Below are 25,399 nucleotides of genomic sequence, written 5' to 3'. Positions count from 1 at the left end.
AAACAGAATTCTATACAGCTCTCAAAACGCAGGATTTTATTTGGCGATAACATGCTGGAATGCTATCTGGTTTTTAATTCACTATTTTAAATGTAAAAACTTTGTCGTTGGATTCTTCTAAGTGCTTCACCCCTTAAATGAATGGGCTCTTTAATTTTCTGTAGTTGTCATGTATCTGGAGATTCTCACTGTTAAAACACCTTTGGAACACTTCATGTCAGTGCAAATCTACTACTACCAGGCATAAATAAACCTGTCATCAAGTCAGAATGTGAGGAGCTCAGCATCCAGTGCTTCCTACTTAAATGCCTGACTAGGAGCTGCTTGCTACTGCTAACCTGCCAGCTTTTTTTCAGGAGCCTAAGTGGGAGCTAAGCATTTCTGGCTCTTGCCATGTGAAGCTTGAATGTATTGAGGTCACCCATGGCTGAAAATACTCCATTTATGTTTCCAGTGCTGATACAGAACTGTTGGGGTTTTCATGTAAAATTGGTGTCTTAATTCTAGCAGAGCCTCTGTGACAGCGGTATGCTTTCTAGGAGAAGAGATGTCCCCAGGCTGATGTCTAGGTGGTGAACGATATTTTTAAAAGTATAAAATAGCAGTTTAGTATTGAACACAGCATAGGTCCATAGTGTTAGTAGCTCACCACTGAGTACTTGTGCTTCCTATCATAGAGACTTCCATATTTGAAGGCAACTTTTACATCTGATCTTAAAGCCAAATCTTGGGTTTTTTCATAACTTGCCTTACCAGTCATGTAGCTAAAGATACTTAAGATTTTTTGAAGGGTTTGGTTTTTTTTCCTAGTTAATTCTGCAGTGATTTCAATGCTGAACATACTTATGCAATTTTCCTCTCTGGTACTGTGGAAGTGTTAAATTAGTAGATTAGTAATGCTGTGGGCTCAAGCACAAAGCTGGGTTGTCCAAGTGTTTACAACCATGTGCGGTACTCAGAGAAAGGACTGCACATGACTAACCCCAAACTGCCACCTATACAAAAATGTGGATGGCTCGCCTTTCGTTGCCAAGGGCTCACTTGCCGAGGGAGAATGTATGCAGGATGCTTTTGTGAAGTTGGAGAAGAACCAGAAATGCCCACTTTGTAGTGGCTGAGCTTTTATGCTACTAGTTCCTATTAGTAAGCGTGGATGTAGCTGCTGAGAGCTGCAGGATGGCTTTCTATCAGTAGAATTAGAAGCAAAGTAATACGTGCAGCTGGCAAATAGCAGCTACATCTTCTCTTGTTTTTTTTATCTAAAGTAGATAAAACAAATCCATGCTCACATCAAAAGGATGGTAGAAATAGCTATGTAATAGTTTCAAATGATATATTACACTATTTTTCTTAATTTGATTTTTAAGAGGGCAAATGCTTTTAAAGTTAGAGAACTGCTAAGGTTCCTTTTTCTGACGTGGGTAGTTGTGCTGTTAAACTCTGATTGCTGTTGAATTTTCAAAGTCAGGTCCCACCTGTAGAATCAGTAGATAAAGCATTCACCGAAAGTGCTTCAGGGAAGGGCTTTTAAGTACTAGTTTGATAAACACACACGGTCTGGCATCTGCATGTCTTGAGATACTGTTGAAATTAAGTCAGATTTTTAATGAAGTAGCTCCTCCAAGTCTTTGAACTAATTGCATGGGCTGTGGTCAGCTGAGACGCTTTGAGAACACTTGAGCTTTCTGGTTTTAATTTGTATTTATTGCAGGGAAAGACTTTTGATCAAATATAAGAATACAGCATGCTGTGCTCTTCCAACCTTAGTCTCTCAGAGGTCCTGTGGCTAGTTTTTCTCATCGTGCATGGCCACAAGATGTGTTCACGAAATACTGAGTGCATGCTTTGATATCTAACTCCTATTTTCAGGCACCTTAATTAGCAAAGATACAAAACGCAGCTCTGAAGGTAGATGAGACGTGCAACTACACTTCTTAGCCACAGGAGGGGTCTCTAGCTCAGCTACTATTCGCTGCTATTAAATGTTGCCAAGAGGGAATGAATGGTCAGAAGCTGTGTACAACCACCCCCTCCTGTTCCTGTGCCACCCAGGAGCCCCAGTCAGCCACCTCTGCTAACACACCTGTAGCGCTGCCACTGTGCCACATGCTTTTGCGTAACTCCGGCTGCCTCCTCCTATACAACTTCCCTTCGCTATTCTACAGTACAGCCGCGACCCGTTGTATGTGTTGTCATAGGTGATCTGTATAACGTAGGAAATGTTTTCTGCATGGCCAGACTGGCTGAGGAGGTTAGTCCTGAGAAGTTGTTTAAATGTACTATTGAAAAATAAAGATAACAAACGAGTTTTTCTTAGTTTTGTCTTAAATGAGATAGCAGGTCTTTTGTGTTTGGCTTTTCCTTAAGTTTTTTTTTTAGGGGGGGGAGGATCTCTTGTTGCTTCTCAGAACATGTGATGCTGGCAGGAGGCTGCTAGTTGTCTGCTGTGTGTGGCGGTGCCCTCGGCTCAAGAGTTTTTCAGGCTCTGCAGGTGCTTCTCGGCATGCTCCTGAACAACCTCCGGTAGGAATAGCAGTTACTTTTTTGCAAACAGTGAGTCTTCCTTGGGAAGTGCTACCACAGGTCCTTGTCCGAGGTGGACTCTGGGATTAGATGGACTTTGGATTAAATGTTTCTATTAATTTCTCTGTGTTACAATAATCATCCATCTCACTGACCCTCTGAGTAATTGTTGTCTTCGGAGGTGTAATTACTAGTCTGTGCGTGGCTGCTTGAATCCAGAGGCACGTATTGTAGGGTATTAGCCGTAGCTGCCCTTTCTTGGGATTCCAGTACGAGTTGTACTCAGCTTAATGATCTGTGTGGTTACCTTGTGAAAGGCTTTTGTTTGGTAGTAAGGCCTGGAGGGATGCAGAGCAGGACTTGTGTTTTCAGAAAGCTGTAGGGATCAACTCCTATGTAAAAATGTGTGTGGGATGCAGTGATTTCACGATTTTGAGGCTGGAAAGGATTACGAGTTCACATGCAACTTGGTTTATTTTTCCATCGTGGTTTTCTATAGGTAAACAGGCATTTAATAAAACCCGATACCCTAAACAGAAACTGGAGGGGTTTAACGGAGAGGATCTCCATCAGAGCGCCCGTCCCTGCAAGGCCCAGCCTGAGCTCGCCTGCCTGAGCGGCTGCATGGAACCGCTTTATGAACGGAGCAGGAAAAGACGGTCCCTCACGGACGCCTCCATCTTCATCCCCGGTGCTTTAAGGAATTAAAGCACCCGCTGCGTCCTGCCAGGGCTGCCCCTAGTGTCCTGCAGGGACCCGGGGTGCCCGGCCGCGCTGAGCGCCCCGCCACCCTGCGGGGGGACCCGGCGGACCCGGCCCCGCCCGCCGTCACATGACCCGCCATGCGGCCCGCACCACCCCGCCGCGGGGGAGCGCGGCCCTCTCCGCCTGCGGCGCCGAAGGGTCGCAGGCGGCGGCTTGTCCTGCCCCCGAGGTCGGGCACTGCTGTCGGCTCCCTGCGGCGGGGCAGCGGACAGCGAGGGAAGGGAGGAGGCGGCTTCCGAACCTCCTCATCTGCCCCCCTCTCGCGTTGAGGTAATGGTTCTGCCCAGCCCCGGTGGACAGGGCGGTCGTGGGCCGAGGCACCGCCGCGCCCGGGCGGGGGGGGGGTGCGTGGGGCTCCTCGGGAGAGCGGCGGGAAGGACCGGCTCGGTACCGCGGTACGAACGGCCTCCTGCTCCCTCTGTCCCGCTTTTTCCTCCCTCTCGCCGCTCGGCGGCGGCGGGTGGGCAGCAGGGAAGTTGTGTGCCCGTCTTCCCCCCCCAGCTACCGCTAGGGATGGTACGGGCCGGCGGGTCAGGCTGTGTCAGGCGCCCGCTGACACGGGACGGGCCGGGGCGGGGGAGCCCGGAGCCGCGGTGAGCGGGCCGGGGCCGGGCCGCAGCCGTCCGAGCGCGGGGGGCCGGGGCGGGCCGGTCCGGGAGCGAGGAGCCCGGGGCCCGGAGGGGGAGGCCGGGCCGGGGCCGGTTGGGCCTGAGGCGTTGGACTCCGGGCGCGCTGAGCGGGGCCGGTCCCGGCGCGTTGCGGCCTGAGGACCCCGGGCAGGGGCCCGGGGTGTCCGGGTACGGAGCTCTGGTCGTTCAGACCCCGGCCTGTCCCTGTAAAACTGGCCGTATCCGGGCGTGGGGGGCCGGCCCAGTCCCTGTTCCACCCCGGCGGGGCCTGAGGGGTAGCGGGGCGCGGGGGTCCGGGCCCCATCCCGCCAGGGCACGGAGGGTCGTTGGTCAGGTCGCCCCTGGTGGAGCGGTGCTGGTCCCTGAGGCTGAGCTTAAGGCCAGCTGCTCCTGGAGGGATATACAGCAGGACTCACACCAATGCTGCCGGAGAGATGCTTTAATATCTGGTTACTGATACTGTGTGTGTCTCCCTTGCCTGCAGGAGGCCTGGCGTATGTGCTGAGCTCTCACTATGAACGCTATTGTTGCCCTCTGCCATTTTTGTGAGCTCCACGGTCCTCGCACCCTCTTTTGTACTGAGGTTCTGCATTCACCGCTTCCCCAAGGCGCGAGCAGCGGGGACATCTCGGGGCAGAATGAGCAGGCAGAAGAGGAGGAGGGTGGCATTCAGATGAGCAGTCGGATCCGCTCGCACAGCCCAGCAGAAGGTGCCAGTGCCGACTCCAGCAGCCCAGGGCCAAAGAAGTCAGACATGTGTGAGGTAGGTGTGTGGGTCTGTGTGCAGGCAGCAGAGGCCTTTGGCTTAACTAAAAGGCTCTTGGGTTCTGGAATGCAAATTTAATCATTTAAGAGAGGAAAAAAACATGTGAACGGCAGTTGTTTCGTATGTGACTGCTAGTACAAGAAGATCTCCAGGTCCTCATGCACCATAATGATCCATGACAAGAGGATGAAGGAACTGTTGTTGAGTATATAGACCTTGATAAGATGTTGTCTTGAGGTCTCTTTAAACCCTGTGATCTGTGATTCTCTTCTGTCTGAGAAATGCTTTCCTCGTCCTTGAAGAGCATTTACTTTATCAGATTAGGTCTGGTTATCTTTTAATAGTAATTTTAAGAGCAGTATTGATTAGGAAATGGAGAAAAAATGCAAAAGCAATTAAAACAATAGAGCAAATGTATGTTCTCGGTTGTTCTCATGGTTGTCTACTGTTAATATTGTGTTCTGAGATATTTGTTATTTGTTTTCCTTTAGATTATGGCCAGGTTTGTTAGGCTAGTTGGTTTCACAGCTGCTGTTAACTGAATTTTACCAGCACCATGTTCACAGCCAAATTAGATAGTGGAAAATGAACATAAGAACAGAGGAAGTATATTGCAGGGAGTTCTATGTGAGGAGCTGGGTTCACATCCTGACCTTGACTTATATTTCTTGTCTTCTAACTATTTGTGTTCTTACCTATATGTGTAGGTGACGTTTCCCTACATTTTTAAGGGAATATGCAGAGGCATTTGGAAACCTTAAATAACTGCATGCTTATTTATGGCTGGATTTGCTTTTCTGTCTTCAGGGTTGCCGCTCTCTTGCAGGAGGACATCCTGGATATGTCAGCCACGATAAAGAAACATCTATCAAGTACGTCAGTCACCAGCACCCAAACCACCCCCAGTTGTTCAGCATCGTGCGCCAGGCCTGTGTTCGTAGTCTGAGCTGTGAGGTAACTGTCCTGGGAGTACAGGGAGAAAACCTGCTTATGGACTTACGTGTAATTTCAAATCCAGGATAGTGCTTTGCTCATCTTGGCTCTCTGTGCAGCCTGAAACAAAGGGGGACGGAGGTGGAAAGTCAGACACACAAGTCTGTTCCATCCAGGATTGGTGGTAATTTTTAAGGTTGATCTTTGATAAGCTTGCGGTTTCCTTCCTGTCACCTTGTGACACCAAAAAATTTCCCTTTCTTGTTTTTGCTCCTAGGTGTTTATTGGGTTTTTTTGGTAAAGATGTTGGAATCTTTGTTTAGTACAAAGAAATACTTGATTTTTGTAGACCATTAACATTCAGCATCTCATAGAAGTGAAGGGAGAACCTTACAGATTGGTGAACATTTGTGTGTCGGGATCAGCAACATCCCTTGTGGATTCTCAACAGTTTCGTAGTTGAATAGAGCTGAATTCTTAAAATACGGTTAAATTGAATGTTTTGTAGTGTTTGTAGAATACCTCTGAAGTTCTGTTTGACCAAACCTTTTGTACAGTAGCCTAAAAAGGCTTGTTTTATTCATCAAGTGTGTTAAAGAGCAGGAAGCTTTATTCAGTTTATTACCATTTCAGCTGTGTGATGTGCTTAACTGTTTTTGTGTATGTGTCCCTGCCCTTCAGGTCTGCCCAGGACGTGAAGGCCCTATTTTTTTTGGAGATGAACAGCACGGTTTTGTGTTCAGCCACACTTTCTTTATCAAAGACAGCCTGGCTCGAGGTTTCCAGCGCTGGTACAGCATCATCACTATCATGATGGACCGGATTTACCTCATCAACTCCTGGCCTTTCTTGTTGGGAAAAATCAGAGGCATCATTGATGAGCTTCAGGGCAAAGCACTTAAGGTAGGTCAATGCACAGAGTCCATTTGACTCAACGCTAATAAAACATTATGACAGCTGATTTACAGCTGAGTCAAAAAGCTGATGCTGCTCATTGCAGTTAGGTGGTCATTAAGGTTGAGACAAGGGACAAGAGGATGGTGCATATCTGGGGGTGCAGGGGAGAAGGAACAGGATGCCTTTGTCATTTTCAGGCAGTCATAACACTTCACAGACGTAACTGCTAGACTGTAGCTCTGTTAGAAATGTAAGTAACTGAAGTTGTTAAGGACAGTGGTTTTGGAGCACAGGCATTGCCTAATGATAACTTTAGTCAAGCTAAGAATAAGATGTCCCTTCCCTCTCTGTTCCCATAATTTACAATATATTTTGGATGCCTGTGTGTGATGCACCCTTTTCATTTTGTGTTTTTGCTGGTTGTTTTTTTTTTGGCTCAGCTTTATGTAAGCATTCTGTCTTCTTCGGTCTCTTTCACTGCTCTTATTCTGTGGTGCAGGTGTTTGAAGCAGAGCAGTATGGGTGCCCTCAGCGTGCCCAGCGGATGAACACAGCCTTCACTCCCTTCCTGCACCAGCGGAACGGCAATGCAGCCCGCTCCTTAACCTCACTGACCAATGATGAAAACCTGTGGGCATGTTTGCATACTTCCTTTGCTTGGTAATGCCATTTGTGTTTCTAGCTTCTACTGCTCCTTCATGAAGAGGATATTGCCATATTCTGAAAGGGTGGAAATGTGATTTGAGTGTTTGGGGTATTTTTACTTGAGGTAGTAAGTTGGACTTTGCTAAGTAGTCTCAAAATCGTAAAACAAGCAGGGTTGGAAGGGACCTCTGGAGACCATCTAGTCCAACCCCCTGCTAAAGCAGGTTCTCCTAGAGCAGGTTGCACAGAATCATGTCCAGGCAGGTTTTGAATGTCTCAAGAAGGAGACTCCACAGCCTCCCTCTGGGCAGCCTGCTCCAGTGCTCAGTCACCCTTAAAGTAAGGAAGTTTTTCCTCATATTCAGATGGAACTTCCTGTGTTGTGGTTTGTGCCCATTGCCCTTTGTCCTGGGCACCACGAAAAACGGCCTGGCCTCATCCTCCTGTCTCTGGCTCTTAAGATATTTGTAGACCTTGATAAGATCCCCTCTCAGTCTTCCCTTCACCAGGCTAGAAAGGTGCAGCTCCCTCAGCCTTTCCTCCTGAGAGATCCTCTTCATAGCTTCTGCTGGCCCCTCTCCAGTAGCTCCCTGTCTCTCTTGAACTGGGGAGCCCAGAACTGGACACATCCCTCCAGGCACAGCCTCACCAGAGCAGAGTAGAGGCGGAAGGATCAACTCCCTTGACCTGCTGGCCTTGCTCCTCCTAATGCACCCCAGGACACCACTGGCCGGCTTGGCCACCAGGGCATACTGCTGGCCCATGGGCAACTTGCTGTCCACCAGCACTCCTGGGTCCTTCTCTGCAGAGCTGCCTCCCAGCAGCTCAGCCCCAGCCTGTGCTGGTGCAGGGGGCTGTTCCTCCCCAGGGGCAGGACCCGACACTTGCTTTTGCTGAACTTCTTTGGGTTCCTCCCTGCCCAGCTCCCCAGCCTGCCCAGGTCTTGCTGAATAGCAGCGCAGCCCCTGGTCTATCAGAAGTAATCTCTGAATTGGAAGGAGCTAAGCACAGGAAGACAGCAGCCTGCTGATGCCTTTAGGACAAAAAAAAGTCTTGTTGCTGTGAAGTAAACCTACTAACGTGGCTGCTAATGGAAGCCATTTCTATCTGGACGGAAAGGCCATGCTGTATAAAAGTAAGCATGGAAGAAAGAAAAGATACTGTACCCCCAGTGTGTTGTACCTCGGGTTCACGCTTGGAGTGCAGTGGTTGTTCACCTGGAAGTGCCTGTGTGTTGCGATAGGCAGCGTGGGAGGCGCAGCCGTTTGGCACAGCGGTATGTTTGTGGGAGTTCGGTTGCTCCAGTGCCTGATTTGCTCCTCAGGCTTCCCTGGAAAGATGCCACAGAGAGGGTTGCAACACTGGCATGTGACTTGGATGGGGGATAAGTATGTTTCACCAAGTGGTTGCAAAATGGTAGGTGACTTTGAGTGGCGGCGGTTGTAAGATGCGTTGATAGTTATCACACCGAGGAAGGCACATTGATGTGTTGAAAGGAAGCACAAATTGGTGTGTGGCTGGATTCTTTGTTGAGCTCATCGCACCGAGTTTCTTACTGGATTTTTGCACCTAGCAAGCAGGCCTAATGAGTGCTACTTCTGTTTCTTTCAATGTCTCCAGGCTTTTGAAAGCTTGTGGTAGCCGACTTACAGAGAAACTTTTGGAAGGAGCACCAACAGAAGACACCCTTGTTCAGATGGAAAAACTTGCAGGTGAGCTAGAAATTTCCAGAGCTGGAAGATCCTCTTGAGAATGCTTTAGATGGTAAAACACCAAGTCCTTTCATCAGCAGCATAAGCACAGCCATCACTCATCAACTTTACCTTAGTGGCAGTTTCCACAGTAGCTGATGCGCTCTCCCGTGTGGAGATGACTGGGACAGGAATGTGAAATCAAGGCCCTTGGCCTCCTAGGCTCTCTGCATGCGCATGTGGTGTTTGTTACTTGAGTTAGGAGTGTTGCATCATTGTGATTATTGTTCTGGCTGGCTGGGTTGGCCCTCCTGATGAATCTCTACAGCCAAAAGAATTTGCAGTCACATCATATGGACTTTTTTTTTTTTTTACAAAATTTCTAAAATTAAAGGATGACAATTTTTTCTTGCATTGAATTAATCTGTTTAGACTAAAGTCTACAAAACCCTCCTCAAAGCTTTGGCCATGACCTTTAAAAAGAGTAGAGAACGGATAATTGGTCAAAAGATGTGACTTTCTGTTCTGTAGGTGAAAATTCATTCTTGACCCTTTAGTGGTTGTCTTCTATGTGAGTTAATAAACTTCGATAACACTTAGGTGTGTCTGTGCTGCTAGTACTTTCAGTTACTGTGTTCTGAACTCTTGCCTTCCCACATGCAGCCAAAATCAGTCGGCTGCAGCATGCGTAGGCGCTTTTGAGGCAGTTCCCTCTCTTAGAGAGCAGCAATTTTTATGACCGCTGCCTTTTTTTCCTAGATCTGAAAGAAGAGTCAGAAGGTTGGGATGGTTCTGAGGAAGAAGAGAAGCCTTCTTCCCAGCCAGATGTTGTGGAAGGGCAGGAGCTGTCTAAATGCTCACCTGAAACATCTCTGATGCCAGATTGCAATAGCTGGAATGTGGCTCACAGAAGGTTGTCTGTCTTTCGGTCTCTCCGGCACATGAGACAGGTAGGAGAGAAGCACAGTTACTCTGACGTTGAATTCACAAGATAATAACTTCTTTTCTCCTGATAATGTTTTTTTCAAAGATACATGTATTTCCTGCAGTCTAGGCTTCTTTCCTGGTTCTGTGTTCAGCACAGAGCCTGCACAGCTTGGGGCATGGTGTGAACTGCACCTCTTAAGGACGCTCGCTTCCTCAGAGATCATGTGTGCCTCTAGTGATCATTGATCATGTGGGATGGGATCATATGATTTCTCTCAAACTCTGCGCTTTTCTTCTTCCCAAAGCAGTGACAACAGTAATTTAATACAGAGGTCGTGTGACATCTTCAAAGCTAAGTACTGTTTGCTTAAAACAAAAACGTTTCAGAGGGGAAAAAATCATTTAGAAACAAAACAAATGATTCTGTACAGATCTAGCCTTTCACCAGTGCTTCCAGTTCTCCCTGGCTGAGGGGGAAGGTTCAGTGCATTTGACCCAAAGTCTTTTTCATACCAGCTTGTTTTCCTGGACACTCCTGACAAATACCTGCTTTATGTCTTTAGCCTCCTTTAGTTGTACTGTCTCCCAGTATGCTTGAATGCTTGAAGCAAGTGAACTACAGCGGTGTATTGCACGTGTGTGCTTTTGGAGGCTTGTCTAAGAACATTGTTTCACCTTCTATGCCTGAATCGCTGTTGTGTACATAACCCAGATCAGAGAATGCCTGAAAGTTCTTGTTTAACGGAAGTTGTTCAGTTCCATTCCAGACGGGCCTGTGTCCCTCTTACCAAACCTGCTAATTTGGCCAAGTGGGCTGGTTGATGCAGTCCAGCCAGAGCACTGAAGAATTTGGAGCAACTGAGAAATGAAACTGTTGTTCTCTTCATGTGCTTGATACTGAATTGGGTCATTGAGCGGGCATATTGGCAAAGTGGTACTTTGCTGCTCTTTGTTCTTGAAACCACAGATGGGGGCGAATATTGCTTTGCATGACAGTCTGATGCCCTTCGCACCTGTCAAAGAAATTCTGATCTTGGCACTGGTGGTTTAGAGCTATTACTCTGGGCACAAGACCTGCTAAATTTTCATGTTCGTTTCTGCTGTTCAGCTCAACAGGGCGAAGCAGGCATTTCACTACTTTTCCTAGCTAATGCAGAAATTTTTTAATTTTTTTTTTCAGGTTCTTGGGGCATCAGCATTCCGCATGCTGGCTTGGCATGTTCTGATGGGGAATCAGGTCATCTGGAAAGCTCGAGATACAGATCTTGTCCAGTCTGCTTTTGATGTGCTACGGGTAGAAACTTTTTCCTTTATTTCCTGGCTGCATATTTTTACATGTATTTTTCTAGTAGTCCAGCCTCATAATGACCTGTCTTTGACATGTCATCTCCTGGAGAATGTGTTCTAAATTACATGGGTTTGAAAAAGCAACAACAAAAATGGAAAAACACCCACCAAACAAAGAACTTTCAACCTCTGGATGTCTTGGTTGTCCTCAGCAACTGCATAGTCTATAAGGCTGAGTAGGGTACTTCTGATCCCCCTAAATCAGGAGCGTGAATTCAGGGAGAAAATTATACTTTACTTGTTTAACTCCAGTGTCTCTGTTGATACGTTTCTTTCCCTCTCTAGACTATGCTGCCTGTTGGCTGTGTGCGGATCATCCCCTATAGCGACCAGTATGAAGAGGCATATCGGTGTAATTTCCTAGGGCTTAGCCCACATGTCCAAATCCCACCCCACATACTGTCATCTGGTAAGAGCCTGTTGCAGAACCCTCTCCTTTCCCTATCATCTTTTGTTGAAGAACATGAGATTTTGGGGGTTTTTTTATTAAGCATGGGCGGATGGTCTAACAATGCTGTGTGAACTAAAACCTGTAGCACTTTTTGTTTTCCCCGTGACCTTTCAGTAGTTGAAAGGTGTGACTCCTGCTGTAAGCACTGATCATAGCTGACATTCCTGGTTCCTGTTGGGGAGAAGTTAATGGTGGGCCAGATACTTCAAGCTGATGGAGGTGTGCTTTCTCAGAGCAGTGTGCATAGCTGTATTTTAGAATCAAGGCTAGTACAGTTAATATTTTTCTGGGCTCTTGTTGCTCTAGAGTTTGCAGTGCTTGTGGAGGTTCGTGCTGCTACCCGGTCCAGCCTCTACCCAGCTGTGTTTGATGATGAGCAGTCCCTCAACAAGTACGAGTTTGTTGTGACCAGTGGTAGCCCTGTTGCAGCAGATCGAGGTAGGTGATTTGAAAGCAGAAAGAGCCTGTATCACTGAGATTAAAAGAGCATCTTAAGCTGTAACTGGTTTTTAAGCTGCTCGTGTACTGGCGCTTAACGAAGTCTGAGTAGAAGCCAGGTCAGTATACAATGCTATTATATAATACAGCTATTAGAGGTGAGTCTTTAATCATAAAGCGTTTGCCTTACCAGATCAGTATTTTGCTTATGAATTTTCAGAAATGAGATACGAAATCTGTAGCATGGATACAGTAGCAATTGCAGGGTAATTCTTCTGTAACCCACAGCGAACGGTGTCTATTCTGGAATACTTGTGCATTTATTTTGAGTAAGTCTGGTTTGTAAGGACTGTGACATTATTCATCTCCCATGTTCCAATTGGCAGACAAGTATGACTGATACAGAAATACCCAGACCTTTTTTATTTGTCTCTCCTACTTTGTTGAAGGACCTGAACACTTGCAGTTGGGTATGATTCGAGTCAGGTCCATCAGTCTCATGTTTTTCTGGGAAGTCTTAATTTAGATGAATTGGCTTCACTGACTCTCAAAAGACACGGCAGATGGCTAATCCTTCTGCTCTGTCCTCTGAAGATACTACAGGTGCAATGCAAAGCAGAGACTACTCTTTCTGTAGTGTTCTTCCTGTTGTAAATCCTACATGAATAATTACATTAGTTTACTTTCCATCCAACGAGTGCATGTTCAGAAGCTTCTGGACAAAAACAGTGACTGAAAAGTCTTTTCACCACCACAGCATCTTACTTACTAGGCCATGGACTGCTGGGGGAAAAAAGCCTCCTGGGGAATTCCAAATAGTGGTCCAGGAGAGGAATGCCTTGGGTTGGTTCTTGGTTTATTTTTTTATTAAGTATCTTGGAACTGCCCTTGATAAGAGGAACATTAAATCAAGAGTAAGTGGAGACTTCAAACGTGGTTTAGTGGTGGACTTGGCAGTGCTGGGTTATTGGTTGGACTCGATCATCCCAACGGTCGTTTCCAACCTAAACGATTCTATGATTCTGTGATACGATTCTGTGGTAATGTAGCTTTCTGCATATAGAGGAGGCTGCATTAATGCACCAGACCAAAATACTGGTGACAAATGAGTGCAGACTAGTGCTCTTAAACAGAATAACAGGTAGAACAAATATGTATCCTTGTCTGTAATTCCAGCAGGTATTAAGGCCCAGGCCGTAGAGTAAATGGACTAGTCCTTGCTAACAATTAACTAGTAAAGGGGTAAGGGGTAAGTTATAGCTTGTGTGTCCTCTTTCTCACCCTTTCCCCCCTCTTTCTCACGCTGTAGTTGGCCCTACAATCTTGAACAAGATTGAAGCTGCCCTGACCAACCAGAACCTTTCTGTGGATGTTGTGGATCAGTGCCTTGTTTGCTTGAAGGAGGAGTGGATGAAGTAAGTACGACTACGCTGGTTTCAGAGAAACGGCTTTAGCACTAATCCTGGCACAGTTCCAGCTGAGTACAGGACAAACTGGTAGTCAGGTAACTGCTGCTGTAGTACTGACAGTAGTTGGCTTTACTGTTGGGAGCTAAGGATACTGGAGTCCTTCTGCTCTAGTCCTAACTCTCTCTTTGGCTTTCAGCAGTTCTTAACCTTTATGCTTCAGTTCACACATCTGGAGGTTAACCTACATGACAATACTTGTCTGCCTTGCGTACATTGTGAGGATTAAGCATGCAAATACATACATGCCTGTCAATGCGCGCTATATTCCAGTGCAGATAACATGCCAAACAGATGTCATGATTGCACCTTCAGGCACTACATTTCAAAGCAAGCTGCAAGCAGTTATAAAGGGAGACCAGACAGTCATGCGAAATAATTCATGGAACATTACAATTTTGTGAATTTTATCTGAAGGCCAGATGGGCACTGGATTTGTCTCCCAGGGAGATTCCCAGTTGTCACGATTAATTGTTTTACTTTCTGCTAGAATGGAAAAATGAACTAGAAATATGCATATTACTACTGAAAACGAGTAATCCCCCTAACTAATCCCCGCTTTTCTCGTACTCTTCCCCACCACCACCACCACCTTCTTCATTCAGAGCATGAGAATAGTTTCCACAGAATATTGTTTGAAACTTTTATTAACATTTAGTTGCAGTAGGCACTGAGAGAAGCTACAGTTACTGCTCTTTCCCTGTTTGATGCCTGCAAGTCCATTGTAATAGTGACAGGAGTTTCTTGTTTCTGTAGTAAAGTGAAGGTCCTCTTTAAATTCACTAAAGTGGACAGCAGACCCAAGGAGGATACCCAAAAACTGCTGAGCATCCTGGGAGCTGCGGAGGAAGACAACGTCAAGCTTCTCAAGTTCTGGATGACTGGCCTGAGCAAGACATACAAGTCCCACCTGATGTCAACAGTTCGCAGCCCAACGTCCTCAGAGTCCCGGAACTAAAGAGTGCCCAACCTCACTTGCTGCCTTCAGATACTGGCAGGGAACTCCGAGTTACCACTGCTGAGCCTGCAGCATGTGCGTTAGGCGGATAGTGAAACTTCATCGCTGTTCTCCTGGTCCTCCAACTAACTTGAAGAGCAACTTGAGTCTTTCCTGATTGCTGTGAGACTGGACTAATAAGTGCTAATAAGTAGTGCTGCTGTCTGTCCTGAAACTCAACTCTAAATCTAGACCTGCACACTCAAGACTAAAATACACCAACACTCAAAGAATCGGTGTGAATTAATTAAAATCCTGTACTGTCCTCGTTAAGCATTATGGTGTGGCAGTAGACCTCAGTTTTAAATATAATTGGCAAGACTCTGATACCTGTGACAACATCCAGAACTCTTGGGAGTGGATATAGTTAATCTCTCCGAATCCCACATAGATCTCCTAAATGCCTGAGAGAACGAGAACCAAAAATAAGTGACGTGTCACAGGGTATGGATCACATAAATTATTTCAAACCACTTTATGCTCGGATTTAAGAAGAGACTATTTTCTGCTGTAGCATAAGTCAGGATATCCTATTGGAGTCCTGTAACTCCACTTTATTTATTTATATCTTAACTTGAGACGGTTTTCAGCATTTGCTTTGGAAATCTTGTCTGGGAGGGAGAATTTTAATGTAAGAACTCTCAAAATGCAGCTTGCTCGCCTGTCCAGATGGTAAAATACTTGCCTTGTTTTGCCTGTGGTTGCGAAACTTCCAGGTAGTGAAGATAACCTCACCAGGATAAGGTTGCTGGTGTTCTTCTGTCTTCAGAAATAGTTTTCTAGCTTCCTTAATTAAGTTAAGCAGAGGAGATCCAACCTGTAGGTGCTCCCTTCTTATATAACTCTATAGTAGCCATTTTTGCTTAATAGTTCATGGAAACATTGGTGCATTTTTTAATTACCTAAACAGATATTCCTTATCTGTATTGTAAGGAATTACTGTTTTTGTTGTGAAGTCTTTTTTCTGGATCATTTTTGGGAAAACTTGACATTACCGTAGATGTTTTTAACAAGCTAGAGGCAGGTTTTACCCAGGTGACCTTCTACACTCATCCAAACAAGACTCGAGCTCAGAGGGGATGTTCCAACTTGTCACAAGTTCTGTTCTTATATATAAAATATGCAGGTTGATTTTTGTCTGGAACATCTGTAAAATGGAGACAGGCATTAAATCTCATTAAGAGCTATTTTTGTAAGACGGACAAAGCCTAGTTTTGTGTTGATTTTCAGTGTGTGTATGTGTGTTGTGGTGGGGGAAACAACAGCCGATCCACGGTAACTCCTGCATCTTAGCAGAGATCTAATTTACAGAACTTAATAGACCTTTTCCTCTTAACTTTATATGTTAGTTTCTTGTACATATGGAGCAGGAGATGCTCAGATTCATTATTAATTGATATTAATTGAAAATGCTTGACTGGACATAAAACAACTGCAGGATGTTATGCTTGGAAAAAGGCATTACTCTGTTCAGGGTTTGCAAAAAGGCTTGCATTTCCCAATGGTCAGTAAGGAAACGGGAAACAAAAGAGGTGCTCAGGCTCTAAAGGAAGCTTCAGATCAGGTATGTGTCTTGCTTCCTCCGTGAGGGAAAAACGGAGCCCACTAGCAGTGGGATAAAAGCGACAGAAGTAATTACAAAAGCAGGGGTGAGGAAATCAGCATTGCCGGTGCTGGGTTGCTGCTCGCTCCTGTGCCTGCCTTTTAGGTGAGCTACTACTCTGGTTTTGTACCTGAAAGCTGTTCTGGCCCTCTTCAGAGCTGTGCACCGCAACAGGCAAAATGTTGTTTGGCATTTAGACCTTCTCCATCGCTGAAGTGTTTTTATCCTTTAAAGAACAGCTCTCCCACGAGACCCAGCCTGAACATCTGGTCTCTAACCTGTGGTTGTGTGTAAGCGCCCGTTAGCAACGCCGGCGTTTCTGTGTGGTTTCCTCCGAAACAGACAAAAAGTGGTCCCGAGGTCAAGCCTGAGGCTTCACCATCTCCCTTGTGCTCGTGGCAGCGGTGAGTTGTGCACGGGGCTGGCTGGTCCCTGGCCTGGTCTGGAACGGGGCTGTGGCACAGGCAGCCCGGTGTGGGGTGACCACCGCGGGAAACCATGGCCTTACCGCTTACCGGCTGCCCCCGGGACGGCAACTGCCCCCGGGAAAGCCAGCAGGGGGGAGCTGCTGAGGCTGCGCCCCCCGGGCTCCTGCGTGGCCTCCGACCCGTGTGCCGCCCGTCGGGGCAGGGGGCCCGGGGGCTACCGGAGGGTGGGCCGGGCCAGGCCCCGCAGCTGGCGCCGATGCCGCGGGCGCTCCTGCCGCCATCGACAGCTGGCATGTGCGCAAGTTAATTAACGAATTAACGAACCGGCCGGTCCGTGGGCACCGTTCCCCACCCTTTGCACGATGCTCCTCGGGGACCGGCTGATGGGGCCGGGGCTCTCCGTGTGCCGGGGCCCGGCCGTGCCGCGGGGGGCCGGGAGGGGGCGGGGGCGAGGGGTCGGTAGGGGCAGGTGGGCCGGGGAGGGCCGGGAGAGGCCGCCCGCCGCCACAGCCGGGCCCTTCCGCCGCCCCCGGCCCGCCCCGCCGCGGCGCGCCCCGGCCCCGTGGGCGGGCCCGGCCCCCCGAGGGCGCGTCCCGGCGGCGGCCCCGCGCAGGCGCCGGCATGTGGGCGGCGGGCGGGCGGGCGGCGCTGGCGCTGGGCCTGGCGCTGGCGGCGGGGGCGGCGGCGCTGGCGCTGGGGCTGGGGCGGGCGCTGGCGGCGCGGCGGCGGGCGCGGCGGGAGGTGCTGTTCTTCCCCTCGCCGCCGCGCTGCACCGAGGCCCTGCTGGCCCAGGCGGAGGCGCCCGGCGCGGCGCCCCGGCCGTGCCCCTGCCCGCTGCCGCACGGCGAGAGCTCGCTGGGCCGCCTGCTGCGGCACCTGCTCTCGGCCCGCCGCTCGCTCGACCTCTGCCTCTTCGCCTTCTCCAGCCCGCAGCTGGGCCGCGCCGTGCGGCTGCTGCACCGCCGCGGCGTGCGGGTCCGTGTCCTCACCGACGCGCAGTACATGGCGCTGCGGGGCTCGCAGATCGGGCCGCTGCGCCTCGCCGGTGAGGCGGCACCCGGGGCTGGGCCGGCGCCGGGCACGGCCGGTGCTGAGCACCCTGTCTCCTTGCAGGGATCCCGGTGCGCCACGACCAGGAGAGCGGCTACATGCACCACAAGTTCGCCGTGGTGGACGGGCGGCTGCTCATCACGGGCTCCCTCAACTGGACCACCCAGGCTATCCAGAACAACCGGGAGAACGTGCTGGTCACCGACGACGCCGAGTACGTGACGGCTTTTCTGGATGAGTTTGAGAGGATTTGGGAAGAGTACAACCCCGCCAACTACGCCTTTTTTCCCCAAGGTCATAAGTGATGGAGCCGCCTCAGGGGGCTGGCGGCAGCCCTGCCTCAGCCGTCAGTGTTCACGGTGTTCTGTGTGTCGGTGCTGTTGTATCAGCCCCAGTTTCGGCGAGCTCCCCCCAGGAGGGGTGTCCCGTGCCCTGCAGTGCCCCAGGGGCCTTCCTGTGGGTTATTCCCATGCTAGAGGAATGACCCAGCTGCCTGGCGACCTGTTTTGTGAGGATAGTTGCGATACAACTGCGTTCGTAGGGCTTGAAACCCTGGGCAGGCTCCCCGCTGCGCCCCGGCACAGGTGTGTACGTCCATATCAGTGCTGGGCACGTTTCAGCGGTGAAATGGATGTTTCCCACTTTGGGATCCTGCAGGCCCAGTGGCTCTTCCACCTCCACAGCCAAAGGAAGAGTCAGGAGGGCTACAGCAAAGCCAGAGTCTGTACAGGGAGGTTAAGCGCCTTATGTTTCTTATGTTGGCATTAATTGTTGATTTTAAAAGTTTGTAAAAGGAAATTTCTGGAAATTTCTGGAAAGTAGGAAGGCAGAAAACAAGTACGTTTTGACTGTGTACACATTTCCTTTGGCTTGAGATTAGCAGAGCTCCAGTGTAAAAGCATGAGAACAGATCCTGACAGCTCGTGTTCCAGCAAGCAGGCATAGGGAGTCTGGAAAGGAACAAAACTGTTCTGGGGATCAGTCGGGCTTGTCTTCAGAGCAGACGCAGCAGCAGTTGGGTCCCCAGCGTCACAGCCGAGTGGTAGAAGGAAACCCCGGTGTATTCAGGTGGTGGGACACCGTGTCCTCTGGTTTGGTGACTTTGCCCGCCTGTGCTGGGCAGCAGGTTGGGGACAGCAAGTGAATGTGTCTACAGGTCAGGGTGGAACAAAGATGGGTGTAAGCTTAAGCATTTCAAAACTAAATAGCATCTGTGTAAGAATTACTTTATCCTGAATATACAGTGTCTCAAAAGCTCGCAAAATGAAAAAAGGTCTTGATGTTTTTGTTACCAGGTTTGCTCGATACAGTAGTGCTGCGATTGGCACTACTAAATAAACCATTTCCACAGAAGAGCTCAGCGTCATCCCGGTTTTGCACTCCAGGCAGTCCTTGGGGGTTGGTTGTTCCAAATTGTTAAAAATTACTTAAAGCCTTAGGTGTTACTTAGGATACACAGAGTAACATCCACAGACTGCTGGGCTGTTCTGCCCTGGGTCTGGGGGAAAAGCATTACTGTTACCTGCGGTGGAGCAACTATGGAAGAAGCCGAGAAAGGTCAGTCTTTAGTAAATGCTGTTCAGAAGCATTAGATTTACACTACTGTAAACGTGTTACTGCTATTAAAATGCTACCTGTTGCATTTTCCTTGTGGAGTGCGACTACAAAAGCAAACAGCTCACTCATTTCCAGGCTCTGGCCTCTGCTGCATCCTTTCTGTAGTGTCTTTTTTTCAAAGAAACACCTCACTACACAGCATGCAAAGGGTGGTGCAAAAATAGTTTATTACGATATAGTTAATGTAAAGTTAGGTAATTATATTTACAAGATAAAAATGATCAGCTACATCCATGGGAACCTAGCATGTCACACAAGATTTTGTAAGGAATAAATACTGTGAGAAAAAGTGACATTTCTATTACCGTGAGCAGGTGATTGGGAAGAGTGGCTTTTAAAAAAGCACTGAAATAAACAAGTGGGAGGGAGAAGGGAAGGAGGGAGGAACTCGCACAAACTGAGAAACAGGAGCCTCCAACACCCATTCCCCTTTGCAGAGGGGAAAAATCTTGTGTGAGACTTAATTTCCTGGACTAATTTCTATGGAAAATGGCAATTAAAAGAGGCCATTCCGCCCTACGGATGGACAGGGCTTGAGGACAACGGTGCTTCCTCCTCTCCCCGCCCCCCACCCCGCTGGGATTGCTCCTGGGGCTGAGCCGCAGGGATTTCAGCATCCCAGTGCTGCCCGGGTACCTCTGACCCTGCTCCTCCGCCACTTTGTCACTTGGCCACGTCACCGGTCGCAGGCGGGGGGCTGGCCACTGCGTTGCATCGTCGCAGGAACTGGGAAGTGACTCTTGCATCCTCGTTGCTCACAATTCCTTTGGGTCACTTCCAGAGGACAAGTGGTAGGGAGCGGTGTGTGCGTGGTTTGCATCCCGAACGAGCCCCCTTCGGCTACAGGTCAGTTGTCGGTTAAAGCTAAGGCCAAGCCTTCTGTTCTCATTAGGATGGTGGAGGAAAACTGACTGTTATTACCTGTACGGCCACTTCGGACACCACCCACGGCCTTGCAGAACTTCCCTCTCTCTCCCCGAACCTTCATCCTTTCCAATCAATGGTTCTTTAAAACCTCAGGTCATCCAGAACTCCAGGTTCCAGGAGGGTGGACACGGGTCAAAGGCTGCGTGTTCACATCTGCTTTCTACTTACCATACTCTTTAGTGTTTTGCAACATCCTCTGCTGTCTCTAGGAGTGAGTGCTCTTGTCAGTCCTGCACACAGGCGGTGTGTGACGAAAGCATGAAGAAAGAATAGTCATTGCACCCATGATTCATGAGTTCGTGGCCAGCTGGCTTAGTTCAGTTAGTACCAACTTGTCTGACTCATCAGGTTTCTGCTAGTAAATCCCACACCCTCGGTTTCTTTTAGTAGTCTCAGGCTGAGGCAGGGCGAACCGCTGGGGCTGACTCCTGCGTTGGTTCCAGCCTGGAGCTCCCTGCTCCTGCAGCAGTACGTCGGCTCCTCTTGCAAGGAGGGGTTTGTACTGCAGGATCACCTACGTTCAACTCAGTAGTAACTACGTTGTGCTGAAAGTTATGGTTGAAGTTACATCCTGTACGTTACAGTGCGCTTCCATGCTGCTGGAGGATGCGTGGCTGTACCACGGGGGCCGTCAGTCCCTGGTAAAGTCCGAGAGCATCTCGGATGGGCTGGGCTGCACAAGTGAGTTCCAGCGTTACACCGGTGCCTCCCAGACCCCAGCCCTAAGCTACTCTGCAGAGGGCTGTGTGCACTCTCACCGAGTAGTTACTGCTGCCCCGTATAACAGGTAACAGCTTGCATGTGCGCGGTGTTAATGTCACTATCAAATACAAGATTACCGAGTTCTCTGCATGAAAAAAAACAACCAACCCCAAGTTTATAGTGCAGTAAGGTTACAATTCTCAAACAGACTGTACACAATCTTTGGACAGATATCTTCAAAACTAAAGGTGTAGGTCAGCAGAAAAGGTTTGAAAAGATATTTATAACAGTCATCAAAACCAAACAAAACAGTTTATCGGGGTAGGTGGGCTGGGCTGGGCAGGGTGGGCACTCCTCTCCCAGCCCACGGACATCTGTGTTAGAGCAAGATTTAAAAATCAAAACCACAACTTAGTCACAAAAGAGAACCCTCCACTAATTGTTGAGTAATAAATATTTACATTGCGTGCGTTGAATACTATACAGGTTTTAAATTATTTTAAAAGAGAAGAATAACAAAGCTTTTTTTCTAAAAAAAAAAATGGAAAAAAATTACAGAGCAAAGGCAAGCTACGCTGAGCGTGCGCGTGCTTAAGTGTTCACAACCAAGTACTGTATCCGAGCTGTGGAAAAAATGCAAAGGTCTAGTGGAAGTGCAATCAGGTACAGAGCTGGTACCAGGGTGCCACATGTCACAGTGCTGGGGGCAGTGCTACGAAGGCAGCCCAGCCCGCCTCTGTTACAGGGGGAAAAACAAAACAGACTTTCTGGTTTGCAAATCAGCACACAGTTCTAGTTCTGAAGCAAATGAACACAATTTGCTGCTTTTTTTTTTTTAATATGTGGGCAAAGAAAAGGTCACGTTTAAAGAAGGATGCAGTTTGTCTCAGGGGAGACAGCGCACGCAGATGGTTGGAAAATTTAACGGGGGGGGGGGGGGGGGGGGGGGGGGGGGGGGGGAGGTGGAAAGTCCTTGGAGCCCATCGGAAGGCGTCTGTGTCTGCACCTTCGTTGCACTTGACTCTTCCCAGACCTCCCGTCTCAGTGCTACTGACAGTTTCACACGTTTCACGCATTCCGCCAGGCGCACGCGGTGCCCTGAGAGCATCTGGAGCAGGATGTGGCCGCTGCCTCGCCGCACACAGCTGGCACCGGCCCACGCCGCGAGGCCACCCCACCATGGCCAGTACCGTGCCGCACTGGCCCCCATGCTGCCCGATTCCAAGAGCCTCCAGTGCAAGCGGGGAGCTCGCCCTCTCCTCCCTGAACTTTCCCCCCCCTTCTCCAGACACTTTCTAATTTAAATAGCCACTGATTTATCCTGGAAGCTGGGTGAAGCCTGGAGCGGGAAGAAGCAATAGGATAACTAAGGACCGCTGCTGTCAGTAAGCTCTCTAGCTGGCCCCCACCCCCTGGTTATTTTAAAGCACTGCTCTCTGCAGAAATATTTACGCTTTTGTCTGTTTGTTGATGCTGCAGCTTCTCTCTCTTTAATGTAAAGGCAGGTCATGGATGCCTCTTGCTTTGGAGGGATGCTCAGCTAGTTGCCAGGCTGCAAGCGGAGCGAGCCCGCAGCCCGGAGCAGAGCCTGCAGCGGTCCTTGGGAACAGCTGTCCGCAGCCACAGCATCCCCCCTCCTCCTTTGCCTCGTGACCTCCCCAAACTCATAGCTATCACTGTAAGACACCATATACAGAGCTCCCACCTGGTGAAGTGCTGCCCGGAGCGTGGCTGATCCTGACGACGCCAAGCGGCCGGTGCTCAGCCCCAGTGCACCCTCGGGCCAGCAGAGCCAGGGTCTCTGGTTTAATTTTCCAAGGAGCCTAACTCCGCAGTGGGCGATGGCTGCTCCTACAAGCTACAGCATATGAGACCACCACCACCACTATGCTCATGAAAGCCCCCTTTGCTTAGCCATAAGTATTTTAAACCCATGAAGTTCAGCAATAAGATTAATTATTTGGCTTATTAAACATTGCCAAAGCCATGACAACGGTGGCCATGACAACGGTGGCCAGTCCCCCCCCAGTCCCTCCATACCGTGTTCCTCTGTCCTGCCATCCAACACCTTTTATTCCTGCTACACCTCCTGTTAGTGCCAGGGTTATTTCCCAGCAAACCTGCCTGTTTTGCTTTTCTCAGCTATCTGAAGGTCCAGAGAAGCTGGCCAACACGTATTAAATAAAAGCTCCCCCACAGCAAACCTCTGAGCAGCTGATCCCCTGGCGCTGATCCTGCTCATACGCAACTCCTAGCAAACCTCCTTTCAAATCCTTTCACAGATGTTTCAGGGAACCCCGAAAAAGGGGCTGATGCAAAGACCGACACGTTCTGTGCAGTAAGGTACAAACAGACTGGAGGAAAGAGAGGAGAAGAAAATCCAGCTGTGCTCCTGCTGGCGCCGGACCCCCCGGCAGTGCCTCACCGGGGAGACGCAGGACAGCGCGTTTGTTGCCCTGGGTGAAGAACTGACACGAGTGGCCCAGAAGTGATGCACGATCCCTCGCTCAGTGTACGGGCACCTCTACGGGAAAGGAGCAGTACACAGGTGTTCCTGGGTGACCTTTCCCCCCTCTAAGCATCAGTGTGTGTTTTCATATGTGTCTAAAGAAGAGCACTCCCCACAGCCTCTCTTCACAGGGAGATTTGGGGCCAGCACAAGCAGAGATCTCCAGATCCCCCTCGCTGCCAGCACCCTGTGCTCTGCACAGCTCCCTGTGCCACTGCATTTCTATCACACCTTCTTCTGCCTTCCTGCACTATCCACCACCGAAGTGCAGCGACCTTGCACCCATCCTCACGCCTTCTAGAAAAACCAAAAAAACCCACATAAATGTATTTACAAATGCCGAGTCAGAAGCTGCGGACAATCCCCACTGACTGCTCCGCGTGTGTCCCCCACTCCCCCCACCTCTTCTCTACACGGAGCAGTGAGGCTCGGAGCAGGAGCACTGGCGAAGAAACCAAGCAGCTCTTACTCACTAGGCTCAACACCGTAGTGCCAGGCAGGACACCAAGCTGCACGAGAGGACTTCCTGGTATAAGCACGCGTAGAGCAGAGAAAACCCCTCTGTGGGGAGCCCCAGGATGCTCAGTGCTGTATCCGAAAGGGTCCATCCTGCGTCCTCCGCACCACCGATGTGGTATTGGAAGTAGCAAGGTACAGAACTGCTAGTCCTCATGCTTGAAAGGAGTTCTGGGCAAATGAAGTATGCAAAGATAAAGCAGGATTTGCTAGGGGGTGTAAGAAAGGTCAGGGTCCACAAGGCAAGGAGACCAGCGCAAGTTCTGCTTGGTTGGCTAGAAAGGATGAAGGCCCACCATATATCTTGAGAGAAGAGGAGGAGGAGGAGGGTGTCCTTCTGGAGCCAGTGACATCTTGTAAGGGAAGAGCAATGACAATGACCAGGCTGACACACCATCCTAGCGCTGTGGCTCAGGGCCTCTGCCAGGTCACAGCTGCCAGGGCACAGAGCCCACCATGGAGCCGGAGCGGCCAGGGATGAAGTGTGAACTTTATCCCTGCCGAGAGCTGAGCAGATGACTTGGGATGTGACCAAGCCAGGTACCTGGCCAGGTGACATCTCCTGACACAGCCAGAAGGTGCACACACTACCCAAACCACAGTGGGTGGCATCACCTTCCCACCCCAGCAACAGCCCGAATGTGGATGAACCTGGGCCACAGCACTGCCATCTCCACGGGTCCTGCAATCGGCTCTGCTTGGTGGGCACTGGTGTCCCTGCTTTAACTTAAACACTGTCCTTAACTGCTCGTAGGTGCCTCTGAAGTGGTGCTGTGGGCATGGGGACCTGAACGTGCACGCCTCACCCAACTGTGAGGTTACACCAGAGACCCAGACATCCCAGTTCAAAGATGCTGCCAGGGAGAGAGAAACCCCACACACCACTAGTGACAAAGGACCTTCTTCTTCCAGAAGTGGACTTCTAAGCACAACACATGTGCACTTGACCTGGAAAAGGCTGAATCTGGGAAGGGCATCAACCAGGGAGAGCTGCATCTGGATCTCCTTGGCTGGAAGTGAAGCAGGACGCCACATCACAGCTATAAAGAGCAAGTGCTAACCATGCCCAACGTACCTGGGGTTTATCGCCACCACTCTCCGCTTCTGCTGGCCATCAGCTCGCTCAGCGTGGGGAGAGCTGTTATTTCCACAGTCCCAGGCCAGCACTAAGGTGACCATTTCCACATGGGGGCTCCCCAGTCTGGACTCCCATCAGGCAGGGGAGAGGCTGACGGCAAGCAGCTCTGGGCACACAAGCCAGGTTCTTCCACAGTGGGATGGGAAGCAGGACTAAGGCGGTTGCCGGCTGATGGGTCGAAGCAAACACAACGCAAGCAGCAGCACGGAGACTCCTGGGAGCTGCTGATGGCTGATCAGAGAGGCGGTCCAGGTGGGTCGCGGCTGGGAAGGCTCCCGGGTGCTCCAGCGCTGAGATCACAGAAAGCGCTATGGTAGGCTCGGACTAGGACAAGTGGCTGCACGTCAAAACGTCTTAGAGGGCACGTGTCTGCTGATCAGGGAGAAGTCTTTGTATCCAAGCGGCTGAGCATCTTTCCTACCCTGCTCCTATCT

At 49.6% G+C, this 25,399-nt stretch overlaps 2 protein-coding genes across 5 annotated transcripts; both read left to right on the top strand.

The window, feature by feature from the left end:
• Positions 1 to 3,400: 3,400 nt before the first annotated feature.
• Positions 3,401 to 15,662, top strand: FLCN (folliculin). Of its 4 annotated transcripts, none has more exons than XM_055806780.1 (12): positions 3,401 to 3,558; positions 4,402 to 4,680; positions 5,491 to 5,637; positions 6,298 to 6,519; positions 7,013 to 7,173; positions 8,779 to 8,870; positions 9,609 to 9,799; positions 10,957 to 11,070; positions 11,409 to 11,532; positions 11,881 to 12,012; positions 13,322 to 13,427; positions 14,235 to 15,662. In XM_055806780.1, the coding sequence occupies exons 2-12, from the start codon at positions 4,432 to 4,434 to the stop codon at positions 14,434 to 14,436; spliced, it is 1,740 nt and encodes a 579-aa protein (XP_055662755.1). In that variant the 5' UTR covers positions 3,401 to 3,558; positions 4,402 to 4,431; the 3' UTR covers positions 14,437 to 15,662. The 4 variants fall into 4 exon arrangements, with proteins under 4 accessions (XP_055662755.1, XP_055662756.1, XP_055662753.1 ...); XM_055806781.1 differs by lacking the exon at positions 3,401 to 3,558 and adding an exon at positions 3,585 to 3,683; XM_055806778.1 differs by lacking the exon at positions 3,401 to 3,558 and adding an exon at positions 3,743 to 3,881.
• Positions 15,663 to 17,112: 1,450 nt separating this feature from the next.
• On the top strand, positions 17,113 to 18,909 carry PLD6 (phospholipase D family member 6). The gene is made up of 2 exons (XM_055806783.1): positions 17,113 to 17,551; positions 17,620 to 18,909. Exons 1-2 carry the CDS (start codon positions 17,128 to 17,130, stop codon positions 17,859 to 17,861), a joined length of 666 nt encoding a protein of 221 aa, XP_055662758.1. The 5' UTR covers positions 17,113 to 17,127; the 3' UTR covers positions 17,862 to 18,909.
• Positions 18,910 to 25,399: the final 6,490 nt, after the last annotated feature.

This window comes from Falco peregrinus, chromosome 5, assembly GCF_023634155.1.
Source record: "Falco peregrinus isolate bFalPer1 chromosome 5, bFalPer1.pri, whole genome shotgun sequence".
In the NCBI taxonomy this organism is placed as follows: domain Eukaryota; kingdom Metazoa; phylum Chordata; class Aves; order Falconiformes; family Falconidae; genus Falco; species Falco peregrinus.
The sequence above is the reverse complement of the archived record's forward strand: the minus strand, read 5'-3'. Positions and strand labels throughout refer to the sequence as shown.